The 22,961-nt window shown below is 42.1% G+C and overlaps 1 protein-coding gene across 19 annotated transcripts in view; it reads right to left on the reverse strand.

Annotated features, from left to right (window-relative positions):
• Positions 1-3,645: 3,645 nt before the first annotated feature.
• NRXN3 (neurexin 3) overlaps positions 3,646-22,961 on the reverse strand; it is a 1,366,589-nt gene continuing 1,347,273 nt past the window's right edge. For 16 of the 19 annotated variants that reach the window (XM_065404048.1, XM_065404055.1, XM_065404054.1 and 13 more), the window contains one exon: positions 3,646-3,947. In XM_065404048.1, coding sequence (XP_065260120.1) covers positions 3,646-3,947 — 302 coding nt within the window. Of the gene's footprint in view, positions 4,572-22,961 lie in introns of all 19 variants that reach the window. The other 3 variants (XM_065404047.1, XM_065404046.1, XM_065404064.1) reach the window with 2 other exon arrangements.

Consider the following 22,961-nt stretch of genomic DNA (forward strand, 5'->3'; position numbering starts at 1 on the left):
CTTCTGGAGAGCTGCAGTTGGAGCAATGCTTTGTAGCCTCACTCTATTCTGGTGATACAAAGGAATGATTCATGAATGCAGTCTCCATTTGGATATGTAGACAAGCAGGGTCCTTCATTGTTGAAAGGTTATGTTCTACTAAGCCATATTTAAAATTTAGTTAATTGCCCACTGGTTAAAGTGCTTTACAATTAAACCAGACTATAAGGAAGGGGTGGGGGAAATGTACCTTACAACAACTTGAAAGAGGCTGTTTATCATGCAGTCACCTGGGGCTCTACATTCCTTGAGAAGCTACATCATCAGATAGTCAAGACAGGTTCTTATTTGACCTAGCTTCCAAAGGTCTTATCCCTGGGGAAACTTAAAACTGGACTAGACAAAGCATCAGAAAATATGCTGTAGAGCAAGGGATTAAATAATCTGATAGGTTTTAACCTGTCTTGCATTGGCCTGCTAAACCCAGGGTTGTGAGTTCAATCCTTGAGGGGGCCATTTAGGGATCTGGGGCAAAAATCTGTCTGGGGATTGGTCCTGCTTTGAGCAGGGGGTTGGACTAGATGACCTCCTGAAGTCCTTTCCAACCCTGATATTCTATGATTCTTTCTGTGGATCAAATCCTGAGGTCCTTGCTCACTAATTACTCAACAAAACTGCCATGGGAGTAAAGGACTGAGTTAAAACTACATAATGACTCAGGGTTTGGCCCATAACTGCTAATTATTCTTTAAAACAATTCTTGTTCTAGCAGTTTGCCCTTCCTTGTGACTATGAATAATAATTAGGGACCCGATCCTGTGAAGTCTGACTCTCCCATGTATCCCCACTGACTTCAATGGGACTACTTATTTGACTAGTCAGGTGAATAAAGGTTGGCTGGATTGAGCCCCACAATATCTTTCACACTGCACTAGTTTTGCTGTAACCATGCTTATCTCACCTACAGAACATTAGAGTGCCTCTTGAGCCTTTTGGAAATAAAAGGACAGCAACATCCAGGGCTTTGGGAAGAACATTTTATTGCTAAGCATATCCTTGAACGAAAATGCAAATAAGAAAAGAAGGAAAGAAAGAAAGAAGGGGGAAAAAAGCAGTAACGTCACAATAATTCAAATGAATATCCTTGAGGTTCTGTGCATAAAACAACAGGAGTATGGTAGAAGCCCACATACAGAAATGCACATGTTCCCAAAAAACTGTCGAATAGAAACTTACACAAAAAAAAGTAACAGAAAAGAATGTGGGATTTTTTTCTTTAAAAAAAGGAGGGGGAGGGTAAAAAAAGAAAGAAAGAAAGAAAGCAAGAAATCATTTCACAAGACTCCAAGAACAGCAATCTTTTACAGACACTGAGAAATAATCAACTTCAGATAGGTTCGGCCAGTTAAGTTGTCTAAAATCGTGCTTTCATACCTTTTTAAAACTTGTCTTTTTTTCTTTTTTAGTATTTAAAAACAAATCAAAACAAAACAAAAAATAAACCACCCAAAAAACAACCTCACACACACACACACACACACACACACACACTGAAAGAGCTGTTAACTGCGAAAGCCTCTTCTCTAAACATTTGAGAAGGCTGCTTTTTATTTTGTTCCCATGTGCGTGTGTGCATTTGATGACACTTTTCTTCAAAGTCAAATATTCATGCGAATTATAAACACCAGCAAGAGTAGATTTCTAAATCTAAACAGCTGATTAGTTTTCATCTGTACACAGAGAAATTGTACATTTGTGATACTCCAGAGTCCTCAATTCATTTTGTGTTTGTTTTTCTTTTTGCCTCTCTCCCCCTCTTTCGCTTTTTTTGCACATGACAGTCATGGCCATGAAACCAGTTGGTTATTGTTCTGTACAGTAAGTTACTCCCTTTCACATAATTGGGGAAAAATAAAAACCAAACAACCAAGATTAATTAAATCAACTAAAAACAAACAAAAAAATCCCAGTTTAACCATAAAACATTATATACATCAGGGTACTCTAGAAATTACACTAGCAAAAAATGTAATAAAATATGTAAACAAAATCTGAGAATTTTTTTTTTTTATCCTTTTGACACAGGTAACTGTGACAAAGCTAAAACACACACTCTTCACATTTTTATGGTTTGCTTTTTGTTGGTATTATTAAAATGTTTTTCTTCTAAAACAACATTCTCATTCCATGTAAACACTTTGACAGAGTTTCTGTTCCAGTCGTCCCATCAAACATATGGTGATAAATATATCTGTATATATATATATATATATTTATATATATAATACTATTATTAACTCCTTTTATTATTTTTTGTGTCACAGCAGCTTTATTCATTTCTTTTCTTTTATATAAAAGAGAGAGTAAAGGTTGAATAGGGCAAATGGAGAGACAGAGATAGTCAGAAATGTCAAGCTACAAAATTAAAATATTACATATGAAAAACATCTTCATGTCAAAAAAAACCCTATGAATTTTGCACTTGTTCGCAGCCTGTGTTTGGCTTGTGTGACGTTTATGGTTCTTGTCAAAGGTTGAACTCCAATATTGTCTCTCTGACCTCTTTATTCAACTGATTTATTATTAATTTTTTTGCATGCATTGTAATCAGTTACAGAACCAGAACCCAAAGAAAAGGCTCCCTTAGTTTAGCATCGTATATCTAGCTCAGAATGGCTGACCACTTTTGTTTTGCTTCCCCCCCCCCTTTCTTTAGCCATAGTTTGGCTGTGTTAATGCACACTCAATGATATTGTCAAATAAAGCCAATGACCCCAATCAAACCAGACTGAATCCTATCTATTCATGAGTTCAGTTGCAAATACTGGAGCCAAATCTAAGGGGGACCAGTTTTCCATAAGAATCATCTTCATTATCACCCATTACACACTTTCACTGTGCTATTAGCAAATAACTTACTGTAGACAACGGATTCTAGAGACCACACAACCAGATATGTAGAGTGAACACCATGGGTAGCTTTTGAGTTCATATATGGCAATAGTCTCTCTTTATTTATTAGGTGGGTTCCCCCCCCCCAGATTTCTTCTTGACTCATGTCCTGGTCCATTCTCTTCTCCCCTTCACACCCCCCACCCCCCCAAAAAGAAAAACAAACAAAACCAAACAAAAACCAACAAGCCCCAAAACCATTTATTCCCCGCCCTTCCCTCAGATCTCGAAAAATTATACGTATGCTGGACACGGCCAGATCAGTTTGTTTGATTTTTTTGTTTGTTTAAAATGTTTATGCATTTTTTCTTTTTCTTTCTTTCTTTTTTTTAATAAGTAAACTGAAAAATGATCGATACAGTCAAAGATCACGAACATCATTAAGACTCACTTGGAGATATGAAACAAGTAAGCCATGAAATCTTCTACCTTTTGCGGAAAGTTCAGCGAAGAGGAGATGCGGAGACTTCCAAGTCCGTCAGCATGGTAGAGCTGCGTGTGCCATCTCCAGAACGCTAAGTGTGCTTTATAATACAGTAGGGCAGAGTTTGCTGACTCCAAGCGATGACTGAGACGTTAACAGTCACAGCTGAATTTTTTTCCCAATTTTTTTCCCACAAACTGTAGCTCCCAATCTCGTTAGCTGTAACGGCTCTGATATTTCAGTTAAATCTCATTAAGTATATATATATTTATATATAAATAAGTATATTTTTACACATAATACTCTTTGTCCTTGTTTTTCTGTTTCTTGTGGCCGCTCTTTGTGCTCTGCTGCTTCTCCTTCACGAGCGTGCCATTGCTCTGGGCTGAGTTGCTGATGTAGTTCCGCGTCTCATCCACCTGATAGGACCCCTCGTCCCTGTTCCTGTACTTGTACATGGCGTACAGGAGGATCAGGATGCAGAGGGCGGCAGCAGCCACAATACCGACGACCATCCCCGTTGTGCTGCTCGACTCGCGGACCACCTCTGAGGCCCCCGGAACCCGTCTGATTCCTGGCTCCGTGGGGTTTGCTGTGGGCACATTACGGAACATGGGGGAAGTTATTAGCGGGCTCTTCAGCTTTGTGCTGTCTAGCTCATAGGCAGTGGGCAACGGAAGCAAGACTATGTCAGGCTGGGGTTTGAGCTCACGGTTATTCATTTTGCCAGCGGGCAATTTGGGCACCATCCCAGTCGAGGACGAAGCTGTGGAGCGGATCAGCTCAGGGGACAAAGCCGTGGTAGTAGTCCTACCAGTTTCGGAGACTTTGTTAGGTCTAAAGTCCTTGGATTCCCACTTAGGTGCATGTGCTTTGTAGCCACCTTCGAAGACTGAAGTGGAAAGACTCTTATCTGTTACCAAGGAGAAGGTGGTGTAAAAATCTTCATCATCAGTAGGGGGTAGGTTAGAGTCAAAGGTTTCCCCTGAGCCATACCCAGATATCACCAAGCCATCATCATCACAACCATCGCTGCCTTGGTCCGACAAGCAAGGTAACCCCGCCTCAGAGGTCATGGACAGGGAATCTTTGGTGGTCTCAATAATGGTAAGGAGGGGGCGAAAGGTAGGGGGGAGTGTAATGAAAGGTGCACGAGTAGCAATAGGAGGGATATCTAAAGGGTCTTCTACAAGTAGAGGGATAACTAATTCACCTCCTGGGATTGAAAAGAAAAAACAGAAGATTAGTAAACATTAGTGACACAGTGCATCATGTTCAATTCCCCGAGCTCAAAGGTGGTGGAGGACTCAGAAGTTATGAAGAAGTGTCATGGAGGCAGATTTCCTGCCCCTATCCACACCATCAACACACTTTTCCAGGGTTCTAGGAAGCTTTCTGCCCAACCCTACTTTTGAGATAGGTAAACTGGCCATTCCAATTCCTTTCTCTTTTAATCTCTGCTAGGTATGTTCAAGTGAGAGAATTTTGAAATCCTAGGGACCAAAGGGTTTGTGGTCCTGAAGATACTCTCAAGTGACTGTGCAGAATTCAAACTTGGCATGGTTCCATTTTCTTATGTCTTTTACTATATGGGAAAAAGAATACTTAATTGTGGAATTACTCCAAACCTCCATACAGTACTGTTCTCTTGGGTTGGATTTTGCTGCTGAAGCATGCTGATTTTACCAGTTTTTCCTCTGATCTTGCTTGTCACTGGTATTTCTTCTCTGCCATTTGAGTTCCACAGCAACTTCCAAACACTTCCCAGTTCAACCTTTTCTTCTTGTTTGTCCGTCCTGTTTTTTAAATTGTGTGAGTGAATGAAGTGTGCATGAAAGGTAGGGATGGACTGTTGTGGTTGGAACTAGATGTAGTGCAAGAAGGCACAGAGAGCGCCTCAATGCATGTTTGTCTTTTTTATCTTCAATACCCTCTGCTACTCTAGCCCTTTCCCTCTCCCTGCCCCTTCTCAGCTCTGCTAACACACCCTGATATTGATCTGCAATACTCCTTGTTGTTTCAATGCTGGGCTTTAAGGGACACTGAGAATCCTCATTAATTGTGCCAAACTGTATTGTGGTTTAATGATATGGATAAATAAGAAGTACGATGACCTAAATCAGGATTTGATTCCAGGCCACGAAAGTGAGGAGTAATCTCCATCCTGCACTTTCTGGCATTTCTTTCTGTGCTGATGGTTGTGATGAATGTTACTTTTTCTCTAGCCTGGCAGACAGCTTTCTGTGAAGCAGGTACTAAATGAGAAAGTCTCATAATCTGCTGTCTCGGAGTGCTTGTGCTGTGAACAACCAGCAGCCATTCCTCACTTTCTCCATACCCAAGCTCATTATCTCTGCAAATGAGAGACCCAAGGTCATTTCAGAACCTGGGTATCTCAGCACCACTGTGGTGCTTGCAAGCAATGAGGCCTCCTAATAGGGTGATCAGACAGCAAATGTGAAAAATCGGGACATGGGGTGGGGGGTAATAGGAGCCTATATAAGAAAAAGACCCAAAAATCAGGACTGTCCCTATAAAATTGGGACATCTGGTCACCCTACCTCCTAAGATTATTTGTTTGATCAGGGTATAGGCTTGAGTCACACTTTCACTGTAATGTGACTCTATTTTCAGGCTCAGGAGGCTATCACTCCACTTGTCTTTTCCGTGGGTATGAAAGCACAGTGGATTACTCTCATGTATGTTCAGGTCACACAGTCTTGTGCTTAAGTATAGCGTTTTATCTTTTATTTTTAACTGAGTCATGTTGCCTTTGCATGTACATTTTGCTTTTAGTTATAATTTTGTTAGGCATTTAAGCTAATTGGGCTGTATCCTGAGATCCTAAGGTAAACCATCCTCAGGCAAATTCCCATTAATTTCAATGGGCATTTTGCCTTAGGAAGGACTAAGTATAATCTGAGGGCCATGCACTTTGAGTAATCATTTTCATCAGTGTAAAGTGAGTGCCTAGTTGTGTAAAATGTTACCACTAGTGTGAGTGGAGAATTCTGAGGATTTAGTATTATTTTACTCACACTTTGCACAAGTATATATTGCTACAGAAAGTGCAAGGCAATAGAGAATCGAACTGAGTAAAAAACTCTGGCTTTGACTTAATTCAGTCGTGTTAATTAATTGTCTTTCACCCAAGTGACTGTTGAATGGCGTTAGGGTCAAAAATTCGGCTATCTGCACTGTGGTGCTCTATTGTATTTTCTGCATTTGTTTCACACTGAATTTCCATTGGTAGTTCCACTGCCAAGGGTAGTTCTGAAAAACATATGCCACCATATGCTACTGATCAGAGAGTATGATTTTGCCCTAAATCTTGTTTGCTGGGTGCTTGCAGGTTTACCATCATTTCAATCCAAATTTACTTGGGCAGCAGTCATTTTTAACCACCAATTGGACTGTACAAATGGAGTCTCAGGGCCTTTAAAATGTACTGCCTTCAATATTTCAAATCGGATAGCAACAGTGGCATATGGTTATTCGTATCCTTCCATCGGGGTAAAATGCTGGTACCACTGAAGTCAATGGAAACCTTAATGTTTACTTAAGTGGCACTAGAAATTAGCTCCAAATCAGAATACATTGTTTTACTTAGCTTCTCAATATACTCGTGGAGCAAAGCTCGTTCTAATGTATGAGATGAAAATGGCAATTTGGAGATGTCATTTAATTTTCTGAGCTTCCAGGTAATGTTCCTGCCACTTCTGTTACTGAACAAAGAAGGGAAAAGTTGAATATTATATGTCTAAAATAATCCCACAGGTTTTCTTCAAATTGTATCTGTTCAGTACAAACATGGGAAAGGCAAAGAGCATCATTACTCTGCAGTTTGCCAAACTACTACACTGGATTTTGTGAACCTGTGATTCTGGTCTGCTCCTTGTGAAATAATAACAGGAACTTGTCTTGTTCCTGTTTATGCTACCGTTTCAGAAGCTTGTTTTCTGTCCATTGTTAGCGTGGGGCATAGATAATCCATTTTATCACATGGTCTCAGGACAAACTTGAACGAGGGCCTTCAGGAAAAGATCATCTATCAGAATAAGTTCTATGGACTAGATAAGACTGAATAAAATAATGGAATTTTCAGCCAAATATGAAATTGAGCTGTCTGTTGAGTGGGAAATTGAAGTCCCTGAAAGTCATCTGAGGTCTGTTGAGTGGCTAATAGTGTCCCTTTAAGTGATTTTAAGACCAATTCATCCACCATTATACAATAGCATTCATCTGCAATTTTAGTGCACCATCTGTGACACACAACTGGAGTCAGAAGTTTGGCAGTTTTTAATTGCCCATCTAAAGCTTCTGAAGTGCTTTTGTTATTAAAAGCTACTATGCTTACAAATGGCTTCTGTTGATCTGCCACCCAATAGGGCAATATTTTGGGCAGCTTTCCTCCCACATGGAAATACTTTAGTCCATTTTACAATCAACTCTTTGGACTTGACCTCAAGGAGATGGAAATATTTAGTTTTTAAAACCGGAAGACAAAGCTTTCATTAGCAGAACAACCACTTGCATTAAAAAGCAATTCATTTTTCTAGGATTTTTTTTTACTTGCAGTTAATGATCAAATATAATGTCATTATAAAATGGTTGGGTTTTTCATGAAACGTCAAGAAGAGTCTAACAGAGCTATTAGGATTAATGGGGTTCCACATATGTAACTGAGAGCAGATATTGTCTCTTTATGAACAAAAGTAGGTTGGAAAGAAGACAATGAGCCAAATTCAGAGGTGAGTCTGAGTCTTAGTGGGTATCTGAGAGGTGGTATAACTTATGTGCTTGTATGGCTGAGCCAACTTAGGCTTTCTTGAAATCACTTAATCTCACCTCTGAATTTGGCCCAGTGTGTCTGGTGAGCCATATCATGGGTGCAAGCTACACCCCCAAAAATAAGATAGTTAAGGGTCCTTCTCCTGGGGTTCATGGTTTTTAGAGGAATCATCTCCCTACCAAGGAATACATTGGTCAAAGTTGCTAAGATATTGTGGCTCTTGGAATTCTTTGTTTGTTTTTTTGGATTGGTTGACGGAATGTTCTTTCATTTGCAATAAAATTGGCTAGTGTCTCATACAGGATATCCCAACAATAACGCAGTGAGGAAGGAGTATTTAGGTTTGTTACTTGATGGTATGCACATGTTGCTGCTTCCTGTGAACGTATAATTTCACATTGAACCTAGAAATCTCTGCCTACATCTAAGAGTTGAAACTTTCTCACACAGTGGCTCTCTGGTGCAGATCCTGAAGGTTCAGGCCTTTCCCTATACAATTTATTGTGCAAAGTATGTATAGTACCAAAAGAGAAACAAGAGGTACAGAGAAGCAAACCACTGTGTTTTCAAATAACTGTAGGGGGATCCAGTCATCTGACTCCCATTAAATAAATGGTGAGGATTAAAATCTCTTAATTACTTCTTTGAAAAGGAATCTGATGGTGCAAAGGGCTACATTAGTGCTAAATATTTGTGGGCCAATTCTTGAAGTCCTTCATGATTTGGTCCATTATTATTGAGTTGTGCAGCTAACTCTTAGAAAATGTACAGTGAAATTCCCACTTAAAAGATATCCACCGCTCTCTGTTTGATTGAGATTCAACTGCAGAAACATGGGATGTTGGTTTCTGGCTGCTATTGCTTTGTTTGGAAAGGAAGCATCAGTTAGTGGTGCTGGCAGATGAGCTGTGGATTCAGAACCTGTTTATACAATTCAAAGCATCCCAAGAAGATAGCAGGGCCTTTTCTGTTTGCAGTCCTGCCCATTCCCCTTGTCCCCTCTCCCCAGTGGATAGGTGCTCCCTGAAGAAAGCTGTGCAATTGAAGTGGCTTGTGTTGACAGCACAGTGCTGAAAGATGAAATAAAAAGAATAGATAAAATGGCTTCCTCTGCTGTGGTAGGGATGCAGAATAAGTGCCAAGTGCCAACAGCAGTGCCAAGAGGATTGAGGTCTGTGTGGTGTGAAGCCCCAACCCAACAAAACACTAATATCCAAGTGCTTCCTTTGGATTTCTTCTTTCTTGGGACAAGCACAGTGTGTATTCCTTAAAGTTAGCATTTTAAATCTGGAACTTATACTTTTTTGAAAGGGCTGTGATTTCCTTTAAACTAGTAGGACCACTGGGGATATAAAAGGTCTACTTTAGCCTTGAAGGCTGCCCTGCTTTTTCCTTTATGAGTGCTTTATAGATATATAATTCATACCTCTGGGGCTGATCTACAGTAAGGGCTCGCTGTCACTGGAAAAGATGAAGTGTAAAAAATTTAATAGAAGCCTTCTGAACTGTGAGGATGTTGTGGGTCAGTCATGAATGTAGAAGGCACCAAGCAAAAAAAAAAAAAAAAAAAAAGTTAGCAACCTCCAATTCTCATCTTTCTGGCCAAGACTGTTTCACTGGCGTCTCAAGCATCAAAGAGAGGCAGCACAAAAAGCACACACAAACAGAATCCAGAAAGATTCAACTTCTAACTCTCACGATGAATTTAAAGGGACACAACACTGTCTCTTCCAGATGTGGCTGAAAATCTTTAAGGTGCCAGCTGAAAAGCTCAGCACAACACATTCACATCCCCAGGTATTGAAATTCCACATCCAAAGTCTCTCATTTACATTTTATTCTTATTCTCTTGCATTGAAACCCAACTCCATTTTCAGACCGAAACATCCTGCTATGGAAAATAATCCCTTCCCTACCCCATGCCCCATATATGCAAGTTGGGTGCCAAGAAATTCTCATTAAGTCACTGAGTTTTTCAACACTTCTTGAGATTTGGTCTCCTGTGAGTTCTTTGAGGGTGAAGAGGGAAAATATTCAGACCACAGTTCTTGAGTCACAGGAAATCTGATGCTAATATGAAATCTAGCAGATGAGCATTTTTAATATTCTCTCACCTCTTTCCAATCTCATTTAATTGAAACTGACTGTCAGTAACACAAGGGCAGGCATCACTTCCCCAATGGGAGTGCCTTAGCCTTCTGCCTCAAATATCCTGACTCCCCACTTCCTTCCAAAGCACCAATTGTTTCCAAAGTGACTAGACAAAACCCTAGTTTTGGGACCAGATTTGATTTAACTGAATTGCTTTGAAACATGTGAGACCCCACAAGAGCCTGTTTACACGAATCTCTAACAAAATCCACTTTCCTAGTGGCAAACATCAAAAGCTAAATTAAGAGCTCAATCTTGATCACACTGAGGTCAATGTCAAAACTCCCAATGGTTTCAAAGTTGGTTCCTAAGGTTTATTTATACTTAGACAGACACAGTCAGTTATGCCAAAGCTTGAGCTTTGATAACTAGGGATAAGAGATCTACTTTGGAGGAAAGAAGAACTGACTTCACCTTTCCCGGGGGTGTAAGACTTGGATGAGATGGTTCTCAATTTAGTATGAAGTTTAATGTTTGGAGAGAATTTTGTTTCTGTAAATTGTTGGTCACCTCAGCAAATACCAGTTTCAACATGGCCTGGAGTGGGGAAATACCCCAGAAAAAATAACTTATTGGTTTTTAAGATGTAATCGCAGCCAGGAGGCAGTGGCAATCTCATGAGAGAGCTGCTTCTCATTATGTTTCCAGCCTAAGTGTTAGATTGAAAATGTTTATCTAAGCATTCAGACTTTGAACTGCTTCTCTAAACCAAACAGAAGCTTAATCAAACTCTTTTGAGTTTCTCCCATCGCTGTTTTAAATCCACTTGATTCACCGACAATAATGACAACTTGTTAGTCAGCATAATTACCGGTTCCATTTACAGCATCAGTTCTTCAGGGAAGCCGTCAGCTGAACCTGAGTTATCGGCTATGTATTTAGTAGCATGCTACCATGCTGGCCCTTTAAAAGTCCACCTGTCCTAAAGGAAGGACAACTTTGTTTGTTTTTACCAGGAACTCAATGCTATCCAGTGGAATTCATGCTGCAGAGAAGGAAGTCCCCAAGAGACAGGGGGAATTTTAAAAGTCCAGGACATTCAAATGTTGGGAGAAGAGGAGAACTAGTAAATGCTACAATTGCTGGAAGAGGTTAGCAGTCATGATGCTAGGGCCATTTTGGTTGATGGGTTTGCACTCTAACAGTACACTTGAGAGTATCTTTTTGACTGTGGCAGAAGCAAGAAGACTGACAATCAAGGAAATTAGCAGGAAGAATATGCTTCTGTAGGAACAGAGGGAACTGGAGATAAGAACAACTGGGGACTCTATTGCCAAATGGGGACCAGTGACTTAAAGAAACTTCCCTTGTTTTCTCCTGGAATATAGTCTACGCACCAGGCTACAGCAAGTTTACATATGAGTGAAAACTCTTGGCATTACCGCTGATTCTTTCTGTGGGAGGCAAAAGGGACTGGGGCAAGAATTGACAGAGAGTGGGAGTGAATTACCCTGGGCTCCTTCACCCCCTCCTATGAAGAGTAGTACAATCATGTAATCAGAAATATAGAGAGAGCATGTAACATAACAGCAAATACCAAAACAAACATATTCAAAAATTAAATAAAGGAATTTATGCTTTTTTTTCTCAAAACCAAACCATACACTAGAAAATAAAAATTCCACAACAAAGTTAAGCTCATCAAAAGAAAAGAAAACAACAACAACAACAGGTCATTCGCTTTACCAGAAAAAGAAAGATAAAACCCAAGAAAACTGAAAAAAAAGAATACAGGAACTCAAAAATGTTGTTTCTTTTTTTAAAAAAAGTATTCAAAAATATATAAAATTAGCCATAAGAAAGCATACCACATTGATTTCATATAGTCAACTTACATCAACAAATTGCCCGCATGTTTTTTGGCATGAAAGAAAAATTTACAAAAGAAAGTTGTGTAAGAATGCTCTTGGACAAGTAGAATTGCCACATTCTTGTAACTTGCTTTTTTTGTTTTGTTGTCGTTCTTAAAAACTTTTTTTTAGCAAAATGTTTATTATTTCTTTTTTAAATATAATTATTTTACGACAAAGGGTGATACAGGGAGGCAACAACACATACATCCACACCACATAACATGAAAAGAAAAAAATCTTGCACCTTAACAAATTTGAATTTATTTCTCTGTTGTTTTTGGTTATAAATTATATGTTTGTTTGCTTTGTGTAAAATGTTTCACATATTACAATTGAAAAAAAATGTACACTTTAGAATTTGCTTTGACTGTTTATGTATCTACAGATCTAATGCTTTTTGAGAATCAAGGTTTTATTTTGTCTTTTTGGTCAATTCAATATATATTTTTTAAAACATTTTCTTTTCTTTTTTCCTAGAATTTTGTGTGTGTGTGTTTTAAGGAATGGATGACGGCACATAAAATTTTAACAATGCTAAAGAAAGGGTTGGGGAGGGGACTTATGGGAAGAAAAAAGATGCCTAGGGTGGATGGATTGGGAGTGTAAAATCTATGAGTGTACTACACAGGAGATGAAGATGATGGGAGTGAATGTGTAAGTCAGTTGCCATGTCCATGTAAGGGCGGTACGGAGTGATCTAGCAGCATTAGAGCTTCTGGCTGTAAGGAAGGGATGGGCAATATACAAAAACAAATGAGCATATTCATGCCCATCAACAAAAAGAAAGAACAGAACTCTAACATTGACAATCTCACAAACCCTAAGCTGCAACTTCTTCAACATGCAAGTTACAAAAAATTAATAATAATAATTAGTTTCATTAAAGATTCTCAAATTATAAAAACAGTTAAAGCTTTTTTCCTACTAAAAATAGCAGTAAAATACATAAACTAATAATAATAATAATAGAGATTAAAAAACAAAAAAACAAGAAAACTAGCTTTATGCACTGGAATTAGAACAACTTCAACTGCAGCTATGCACAGCCTCATGTTCACCAAGAAGTTGACATCAATGTTCTAAGGAATTGGAGACATTAGTTGCTTCAGTGAATGAAGCCATCTATTTTAAATGCCAGGGGTGCTTTGGTATCCCCTCCCCCTGAACCGGATAGTTTTAAATTCAGATTCTTTAGAACTGTGGTCTGGAAAGTATGGATGTAGGATTCTGCAGGTGAAGTAGTTCCTTGTTTAAAGAGGGAAGTAAGGGGGAAAATTGCAGAAAACAATTCATAACTTTTGTTTTTTGTTGTCATTAGATTGGAACAACCCAAATCTAAGATAGAAATCCAACCATTGAAAAGAAATACATCAAAATATAGATATATAGAGAAACACTAAAAAAAACAAAAACAAAAAAGCACTTTATTCCCCAGCAAGAAGGGAGAAAAGAACAACTGTGGTTTTTTTTAAATTTTATTTTTAAAGAAAAAAATATTCCACACACTTTCAAAGATGAACAAACCAGATGCACACATTGAAAAGGAACAGACAAAGCAGTCTAGGGACACTTTCCTCATTTGGATATTTTTTGCTTATGGATTGCATTCCCTCCATTTTAAATTTTCTTTTAATTTTTGGCCAAAAAACTCCTCACCCACCAATGCACTGCTTTTTTTCATTACTTTTTTAAAAATAAACACAAGGGAAAAAAGGACGTGCAGTCTGGATGTACGTCATAAATAGACATAGGAAAAGAAAGAAGAAATTGGCTGAGATTGACAAATGGGTTATATAATAGCTTCATTTTACTGTAGGATGTTAATAATAATAATAATAATAATAATAATAATAATGCATGCTTAAAGTAAGTTGCATTTAGGGAAAGTAGAAAAACAGAACAGCAAGCTAGGACTTAGGAGGGAGGGAAAGGGAAGTTAGCAAAGAAGACGACTCAAGGAACAAGGTGGTATATCATTCCATGCCTGTCCAGTAAGGGCAAAGTACATTCCAAAGGGTTGGGTGCAGGTTATGGGAAGAGATTAGAAGGGCTGTGGTGTGGGGGGAGGGAGGGAAATTGCCAGAGGTGCTAGGAAATACATTCCACACTCATTATAACACTGCCTGTAGGCATCAAACACACAAAACTACAGTCTTTTCTCAAGGCCCAGTTCTCTGGCCCAGACTCATGATGGGCAGCATTTGTGCGACTAATATTTTTGGGATTGTTCATGTGAGTAGGTACTAATCATCTTGAGTAAGGGCTGCAGAATTCATTTCCTCAAACATTTCCTACTTAAAGTAATGATTACTGCCTTGGAGCCTGAACAGGCAAATGCTAACAGTATAATGCTGATTAACCTATTATTCAAAACAGTCAGCAATTATTCACACAGAGTCAAAGGGCCTACTCCCAAGAGGGAATTCACAATTTGGCCCAATGAAGATACTCATTGCAGTAAGCATTAGTCTGGTAGTAAGTGTTTGTAGTACTGAACCAGTGATTAGTCCCACTGAAGATAGTGGACAATTCGCAATAGTAAACAATACAACTGGTAATAAGTATTTGAACCTTCAGGACATAAAGTCTTATATAGGCAAAACTCTGATTGAAATTAATGGGTAAAGACTGCAGGATTGGACCCTTTGTATGTTATAAAGAGGTTTTACTGGTAACAAAGTTGATTAATAATCAGTCCTATTGGGCTTTACAAGACCTGGAAGCTAAGGAACAGTGGTAGTCTTGTATACAAAATATGATACAGAGAGCATCCAGATGAGGGTCATTGTTAACAGGAGGGACAATAGTACTTTCAGAGCCACTCAGAGAACAAAGCTAATCTTTGTGAACATGAGATAAAAATAAATAATAATGTAGAGAGACATTGAATCCTCCAACTTTATACTTGGATGCGCTATTGAAAAAGTGTCCCAAGCTGGTAAAGATGGGAGGATGGGAGTTGCATGAGAAAAGCCCAACTTCCACTGAAGGGCGAAAGGCATGAGACTACCCTGGCCACTACCATGTGGCAGGAATGGCCTCTGCCTCTACTGGAAGACTGCGCTGGAACTATATACTGGGGACTGTGTTAATAAGGGGGAGAGGTTCAACCAAAGACTGGAAAACCTGGCTAGGTGAACCTCAGGGACAATACATATAGGCACACATGGCTCCTGGGGCTGATCCATGTGGGATGATTTTTTGGGTTCATTTGTGAATGAGAAAGGATTGGTTGGAAACAAAGAACAGTGGCAGCAGTGAGGCCACTGCAAGCCCCAGTGGGGTTATTTTTTTGTGTGTGGTAAACTTTCCAAACTACTGTCCCTGGGCACCATTCCCTACCAGGATTCTTAGCCTCTGGTTTAACAGGGTTAATCAATATACAGGAAATTTCACAATGAGGCATTTAAGCTTTGAAGTTTAATCATTCCTTGTGACTTGCAGCTGGATTCTAAGAGTAGTGAAATACCTATATTCAGTACACTGGAACACTGGAATTCACTGGGTTGGGATTTTTCTCTGAGACCTTTTCCGATCCATTGCCAAGAAATAAGCTTGAATTTGTCATGGAGGGTATATCTACACTTAAGACACTACAGCGGTGCAGCTGTAGCACTTCAGTGCAGACACTACCTACACCAATGGGAGGGATTCTACCGTCGGCATAGGTAATCTACCTCCCCAAGAGGCAATAGCTAGGTTGACAGAAGGAATTGTTCCATCAACTAGCGCTGTCTACACGACAACTATGGCACTCAGGGATATGGATTTTTCATACCCCCAAGAGCAATAGCTATACCGATGTTAATTCCTAGAGTACACCAGGCCTCAGGGGTGTTTTTTTTAATTGGCATACAGCAACATTATCTGAGGTAATCACGCCCAAACGCAGTGGGCTGAGTAGAGGGGTTTACCACAGCTCCAAAGCCCATAATAACAACTCAGATTTACATATTCTAGAACAAACTGATGCAAGCTAGTTACATTTTACACCGCATCACTCTTCATAACTGGTTTACTAATTTTTGTAACCCATCCCTGTAAAGATCACAAACAGTCCACGAGCTACAAAATATGCTAGTAAGCAAAGCTGCAAAGTAAGCAAACTCATCACACATTATTCTTCTTACTGTTTCTTTATCTACTAACTACATGTTATTTACAAGGCCACTTGTGAGTTCATGCTCTGCCCATTGGTAACCTCTGTTTCCTTACTTCTGTTTTCTTTCACTATTCATGCAAGGCCTACACATTGTTTTCCTTTAGACACCAAATAGACTCTAATGTGTGGGGAGCCCAATTTCCAAACTTGAAGCTTGACGTTGGGCACCTCAGTCCATACTTAGGACCCTGATTTAAGTGTCTAACTCAAGAGCTAGGGACATGAAAAAGATGTTTAGTGGCCAGATGATCAAAAGAGCTCAGCACCCACAACTATAAGGTGCCACAGGACTTTTTGTCGCTTTTAACTATAGCCAGATTTCCCCCCACCTCCCTGCCCCTAGTTCATTTCCCATTTAGGGACCTAATAGGGTGACCAGACGTCCCGATTTTATCGGGACTGTCCTGATATTTACTTGTTTGTCCTGCGTCCCAACCGATGTTCGGTCGGGACGCAAACTGTCCCGATATTTTGCCCTCCGGCACACAGACGGAGGGGGCTCACCCCCCCAAACTCCGCCCCCTCCCTCCCCCATTGGATCCCTCCCCAAATTCCCGCCCTTGCCCCGCCCCCTCACTGCCCCATTGGATCCCTCCCCAAATCCCCGCCCCGGCCCCGCCTCTTCCCCAAGCACGCCGCATTCCTTCTGCTCCTCCCCCCTCCCTCCCTCCCAGGCTTGTGCTAATCAGCTGTATGGCGGCGCAAGTGCTGGAGGGAGGGGGGAGAAGCAGGCGATGGAGCGGAGGTGAGCTGGTGCGGGGGGGCGGGGCATGGAGCTGCCGGTGGGTGCTCAGCCCCCACCAATTTTTCCTATGCTCCGGCGGCTCTTGGTTGTGGTTTGTTTGTTTTTTTGCTTTTGTTTTTGTTTTTTCCTCCGCCACCGGCTCTTTTTTTCCTCAGCTGCCGGCTCTTGGTTTTTGTTTTTTCCCCCTCCACCGCCGGCAACCCACCCCCCCGCATCCCGATATTTCACGTCTCTCATCTGGTCACCCTAGGACCTAAATAAATGGCCAGACTGTGAAAAGAAAATCTGGACATAAGAATCGCAGTAAGAGATGCTGAGTGGTGAGCAGTTTTGAAAACCTCTTCCGCATTCAGGTGCCAAAATGGGTGCTGAGCACATTAGAAAATCTGCCTCTCAGCTCTTTTGAAAAATCCCGCCCTAACTGCCTAAATACAGATTTAAGTACCTAATATAGGTCCCCCAGTTTGCAAACTGGGTTGAAAATATTTCCACGTATATCTGTAAACTAAATATTTTGCTGCTCTCATGATTTTTTTTAGTGCAATGGCTACCATCCTGCAACTGTCCCTCTGAAACACAAGCAAAGGTTGTAAAAAGGAAAATAAATAATACATATTTTGCAGCATGCTGTCACACTTTTATTTTCAGCTATTTAAGCGAGGTTGAAGGGCTGGGACTAAAGGGCTCAGTATCTTAAGGGGCTTCAACTACTGGTTGAAGAATAGAAAATTTAAGTTCATAACAGAATTGGCTAAAATTTTCTTAATTTTGGTTTTTTAAATGACATTATACTCAAAATTCCAATTTTTTTTAAAAGGATGAATTTTTTGCAAACACTGTCCTTTGGGGAGCAGCTCTGGTTATATCAATTATACTTGCTATTTTCAGGAGTTTTCTAGTTTTGCATTGCTTTTAATTACATTTTTAAAAGTTGTAGGTAAGTGTAATGTTCATATTAGTGTGAGACCAACAGAGCTGGATTGAACTAAGTATACTATACAGCACCTGCCTTCAAATGTCTCCAACACAGCATGGCCCATACACCTCTCCCCAGTTTGATAGTATTCCTATGTGGTACTCCCCCTCAGCTCTGCCATAAAGCCATAATCCTGACCTACAACAATCTATGCTATTTCAGTCCTGGATCACGCACAATCGCTTCTAGACCTGTAGTATTCTCAGTTATTTCAGTCCTTGACTTGCACCAAATTGCCAATTTACCTCATCCTTAACATGCGATATCCCATGCTATTTCAAGCCTTCTCTCTCCCATGCAGCTCTGCTCATGTAGCTCAACACTAACCAGTACCACCCCCTGCTATTCCAGCCCTAGACCTAGGGTGACCAGATAGCAAGTGTGAAAAATTGGGACAGTGGGTGGGAGTTAATAGGCATCTATATAAGACAAAGCCCTATAAAAACAGGAGATCTGGTCACCCTATCTAGCCCTCCAAATTGCAATGTTGATGCACTTCTGACCTGCAGTATTCCCTGAGCTCAGTCCTGATCCTCTCCTTAGTGGAGATTTCCACTCCTGGGACTTTTTTCTTTCTGATTGTCACGTGCATTAATAGTAGGGAAAGGATGAGTCCTGTACATTCAATTTCCTCTTCTATTATAGCCTAATTAGAATGAGAACCAAGATCTTTAGTGATAAAAGGAAAAGCACATTTCCCTATTGCACAACCCAGGCCCCCTAACTGCTTTTTTGCATACTTATATAATCCTACTTTAGTTATCAGACAATGCTTTTTAGGCTCATTTAGAGGCATATTTCCATACTGAGGCAGGACTGAGATGATAGTGACAAAAGCTCTTAAGCGGCTGGTTCTGTTGAACAGTCAGTTAAAAGAGACAAATGGAGAGATTCCAATGAACTGAGTGATGCACATAGCCCTGAAAGTAGGTTAGCTATAAAACGGAGAAAAATACACCCTTATCTATGCATCTGCTTTCAGCTTCAAGTAGTGTCTGCAGCAATTTTTCTCCAGTTAGTGCTTATGTGGCAAGAATCCACATTAACGAGAAGCAAGAAAAATATGTTAGGGGTTATGTAGTGTGCAAAGGGGGTGCCTTCTCCCTCCATTTATGCCCTAGCCCGGGGGAAACACAGAGATAACACACAGACAGCGACTCTGCCTAAAGATAGCTGGTGCACAGGCCAGCAGAGCCAGCTCTTTCTTGTGTTCCCCAGACCCCCCAAGAGGAACTGTGGAGGAGTCAGCCAGAATTCTTCCTGGGGGTTCCAGCTGCAGCTTGGCCCCTCTGAACCCCTCCAGTGTTGACTGAGGCAAAAAAGCCATGCTCTGGCCCTATATGAATGAAGGGGGAAAAGAACGAAACAGAGCAATGACGGTTCCAGAGTGGTGAAGTCCCTGTGGAGCGATTAGGATTAGGGAGATTCTGGCAGGGATCAAGGAAAATCAGAATCACTATAGAGTACTTCCTGCAGGCAGGAGCTGACAGGAAAAACTCCTCTTTCCAGTGTAGCCTTAACTCTTTCCACACAGCCAGCCCAATGACTACTGAGGAAGAATTATACTATTAATGGCTAGCTTGTAGGCAGGGGTGAAAGTAACTTAACGGACTTACTGGTACGCAGGGCGGCCGGGGTCCTGGGCAGGAGCGGGAGCGGCTCTAAGCCCCATGAAAGGGCGGGGCCTTGGGCGGAAGTGGCGGGGCTTCAGGCGGAAGCAGGGCCGGCTCTAGCTTTTTTGCCGCCCCAAGCAAAAAAAAAAAAAAGGGCGGCCGGACTGCCGGAGGAAAAAAAAAACGGCAGCCGCAGGGAGCGCGTGGAGGGCTGTCAAGGCGGCTCGCAGGGGGGTGAAGGGCGGTGCCCGCCCGCTCCCTCCACCCGTGGGCAGCCAGGTGCTGCAGCCCGGCGAGAGGGGCTCCCCCCTCTAGCCTTGGGGTGTCTCTCCCGGCCGGGCAGGCGGAGCTCCCGGGGGCTGCAGGAGGTGCTGGCTCAGCCGCTCCTTTAAAGGCGGCTCAGCCGGGCCGGGCTCAGAGCAGTGCGGGAGGCAGAGGCCAGTGCAGGCGGTGGGGAGTGGCGCGTCCCGGGGAGCCCGGTGGTACGGTGAGTGGTGGGGATCGCTAGTTCCTGCCCCTCCGGGTCAGGATCCATGCCCCTGCAGGGCTGGGCTGGGACTGGCGGAGCGCAGGAAGCCGGCCGGGGGCTCCGGAGCTGCAGACCGGGCTGCTAAAGCAAAAAAAAAAAAAAAAAAAAAGAACCACGGCAGGGTGGCCGGAATGTGCTGCCCCAAGATTGGCTGGAATGCCGCCCCTTACAATGTGCCGCCCCAGGCATGTGCTTTCTCGTCTGGTGCCGGGAGCCGGCCCTGGGCGGAAGGCGCCGGGGCTGGGGCCAGACTTCCCCAGCCAGCCCTTCAGCGCTGCCCGGCCTGTGCCAACCAGGGCTTCAGCGGTGATTTAAAGGGCCCTTAAATCCCCGCCGGAGCCCCGGGATAGCGGCGGCTGGGAACCCCGGGCCCTTTTAAATCGCCGGGCCCCGGGGCAGCTGCCCCTTTTGCTCCCTTACCCATCAGCAGCCCTGCTGGTACGGTCGGCTGTGTACCAGTGGCCACTTTCTTACCGGTATGCCGTGCCGTACCGTACTGTACCAGCTTACTTTCACCTCTGCTTGTACGGCAGCAGCAGTAAAACACGTCATTTTCTCTTGTAAAATACTGCTCCTGCGATTTTAGCATGTTAGCCAAAGCCAAATTGTTTTTCTCTGAGAAAGAGAGGCCTGTTTTAATGGTTTCAGCACAACAAATAGGAACACAGGAATTTCTATACAGGCTAAGACCCCGGCTCTATTTAGTCCAGTACCCTTTCTCCAATAGCTGACACCACCATATGCTTCAGTGTAAGGTGCACAAACCTCACACTAAAAGTCCAGAATTCCTGATTTCTTATCTTGGCTCTGAGACTGACTCTGTCTGTGACCTCAGACAAGTCCCTTTGTCTCTTTGTACTTCATTTACCCCCTCAATAAAATGGAATACCACCCGCTGCACAGGGCTGCTTTAAGGATTAAATATTCAGAGTCTGCAAAGTTGTTTGAGGATGAAATACTAGAGAGGTGCTAAGAATTATTTACAAAAGGGCATTTATTATACTGTTAACGTCCTGGAGCTACGCAGGATTTATTAATAGTCTGGGTTCTTTTCCCCTCCCAGCTGAGATAGCAGAAGAAGATCATTGTTCACGGATAAACTATTATTAAGGGGGTGGGGGGAAATGAGCAGGCTCTGGGGATGACCCATCATGCTCTGGGTTTCAGAGGAGGCACTCTTGGGAGTTTGTGAGGCCCTGGCCCCACCAAACCAGAACGAGCAGCCATTGCATAGAGACAGTCTTTTTGGGGCTAAAGGACAGGCTGTGAAGTCCTCTCTATCACAGAATAGGAGCCTCCACCCCACACAGAGAAGCAGACTTTATGAGAGGGGAAATCTGCTCCTGGGGCAGAGACATGGGGTGACCAGATACCCCGATATTATCAGGACCGTTCCCATATTGGAGACTTTGTCTTATATATGCAAGTATACCCCCCCCTCTGTCACCCCCCCCCCAAAAGTGTGCCAATTTTTCACATTTGCTATCTGGTCACCCAACAGAGACATCAGGGAGATGTGTGTGTGCTGACCAGTCTGGCCTTCTTGTCAGAGACATAAAGGCCAGTTACTGGCCACAGATATGTAGGGAAAGAAGCCCACATGAGACATCACTGAAGTTGTCCCATGTACAGTATTAGCTGCTTAGTGGGGCAAGCATACACTCCTTCCAATAAATGGTATTTCAAAAAACTCTCACACGTTCATCTAGAGCTCTCAATATCTGCCAGTAGAGAATCCAAAGCGTTAACCATTGCCATGGCTTTCAGAGGTAAAGAAGCTTTCCCTTCCTTGCCTGATCTTGTTATCTTTTTATACTCCTTTGAACCAAAGGAGAATCTCTGGAGGTCTAGTCAGCAATTCCAGAGCTGATCAGACATCCAGCTGTGGCTGGCTTTAAAGTCTTCTTAACATGCATCTCTGCCCAACCTGCACTCTCTGCCAAGTAGAGATGCTGATGTGTTTGTTAACAGACAAATCTTTCATATGCAGTCAGGCAAGCTTAAAGGCTTTTAGGTAAAGCTAAAAGTTAGGTAAAGTTATTCAACCCTTGTGCTCAGAGCTGAAGATAGGCATCTGGAAAAGATTTGCTCTGAATCATCAGGTACTGGTCACTGGTGAAGACAGGAGAAAATACTAGGCAGCCAGATCCTTCTCCTGTCAAAGTCAATGGCAAAGCTTCTTCCATTAACTTCAATGGGAGCAGGATTGGATTCTAGGTATATCTCTGGTGTAACCCCATAAAGCAAATGTTATCTCCATACGTATGGTATTCTAAAACATGCAAGAGTTTTTGCTTCTCTGCAAATGGGAAGCTGCCAAGAGAGCCCACTGTCCCCAAATGTGCTTCCCCAGCTTTTTTTTTGAGATACAATCAAATAAGGGCATAACAACTGCCATACTGGGACAGCCCAGTGGTCCAGCTATATCAGTATCTTAACTTCCGTAAGTGGCCGGTGCCAGATGCTTCAGAGGGAATGAAAAAAACAGGGCAATTATCGAGTGATCTATCGCCTGTCAGTCAGTCCCAGCTGATCGCAGTTGGAGGTTTAGGCACACCCAGAGCATAAGGTTGCATCCCATACCATCGTGGCTAATAGCCATTGATGGACCTATCCTCCAGGAATTTATCTAATTCTTTTTTTGGACACAGTTATACTGTTGGCCTTCACAACATTCCCTGGCAATGAGTTCCACAGATTGAGTGTGCATTTTGAGTGTGCCACGCGGAGTAGCGGACCCTCTACCTGCCCTTGGCTGGGTGGGGAGCCTGGGGGCTGCTCAGGG

The sequence above is a fragment of the Emys orbicularis genome, chromosome 4, assembly GCF_028017835.1.
Source record: "Emys orbicularis isolate rEmyOrb1 chromosome 4, rEmyOrb1.hap1, whole genome shotgun sequence".
In the NCBI taxonomy this organism is placed as follows: Eukaryota; Metazoa; Chordata; order Testudines; family Emydidae; genus Emys; species Emys orbicularis.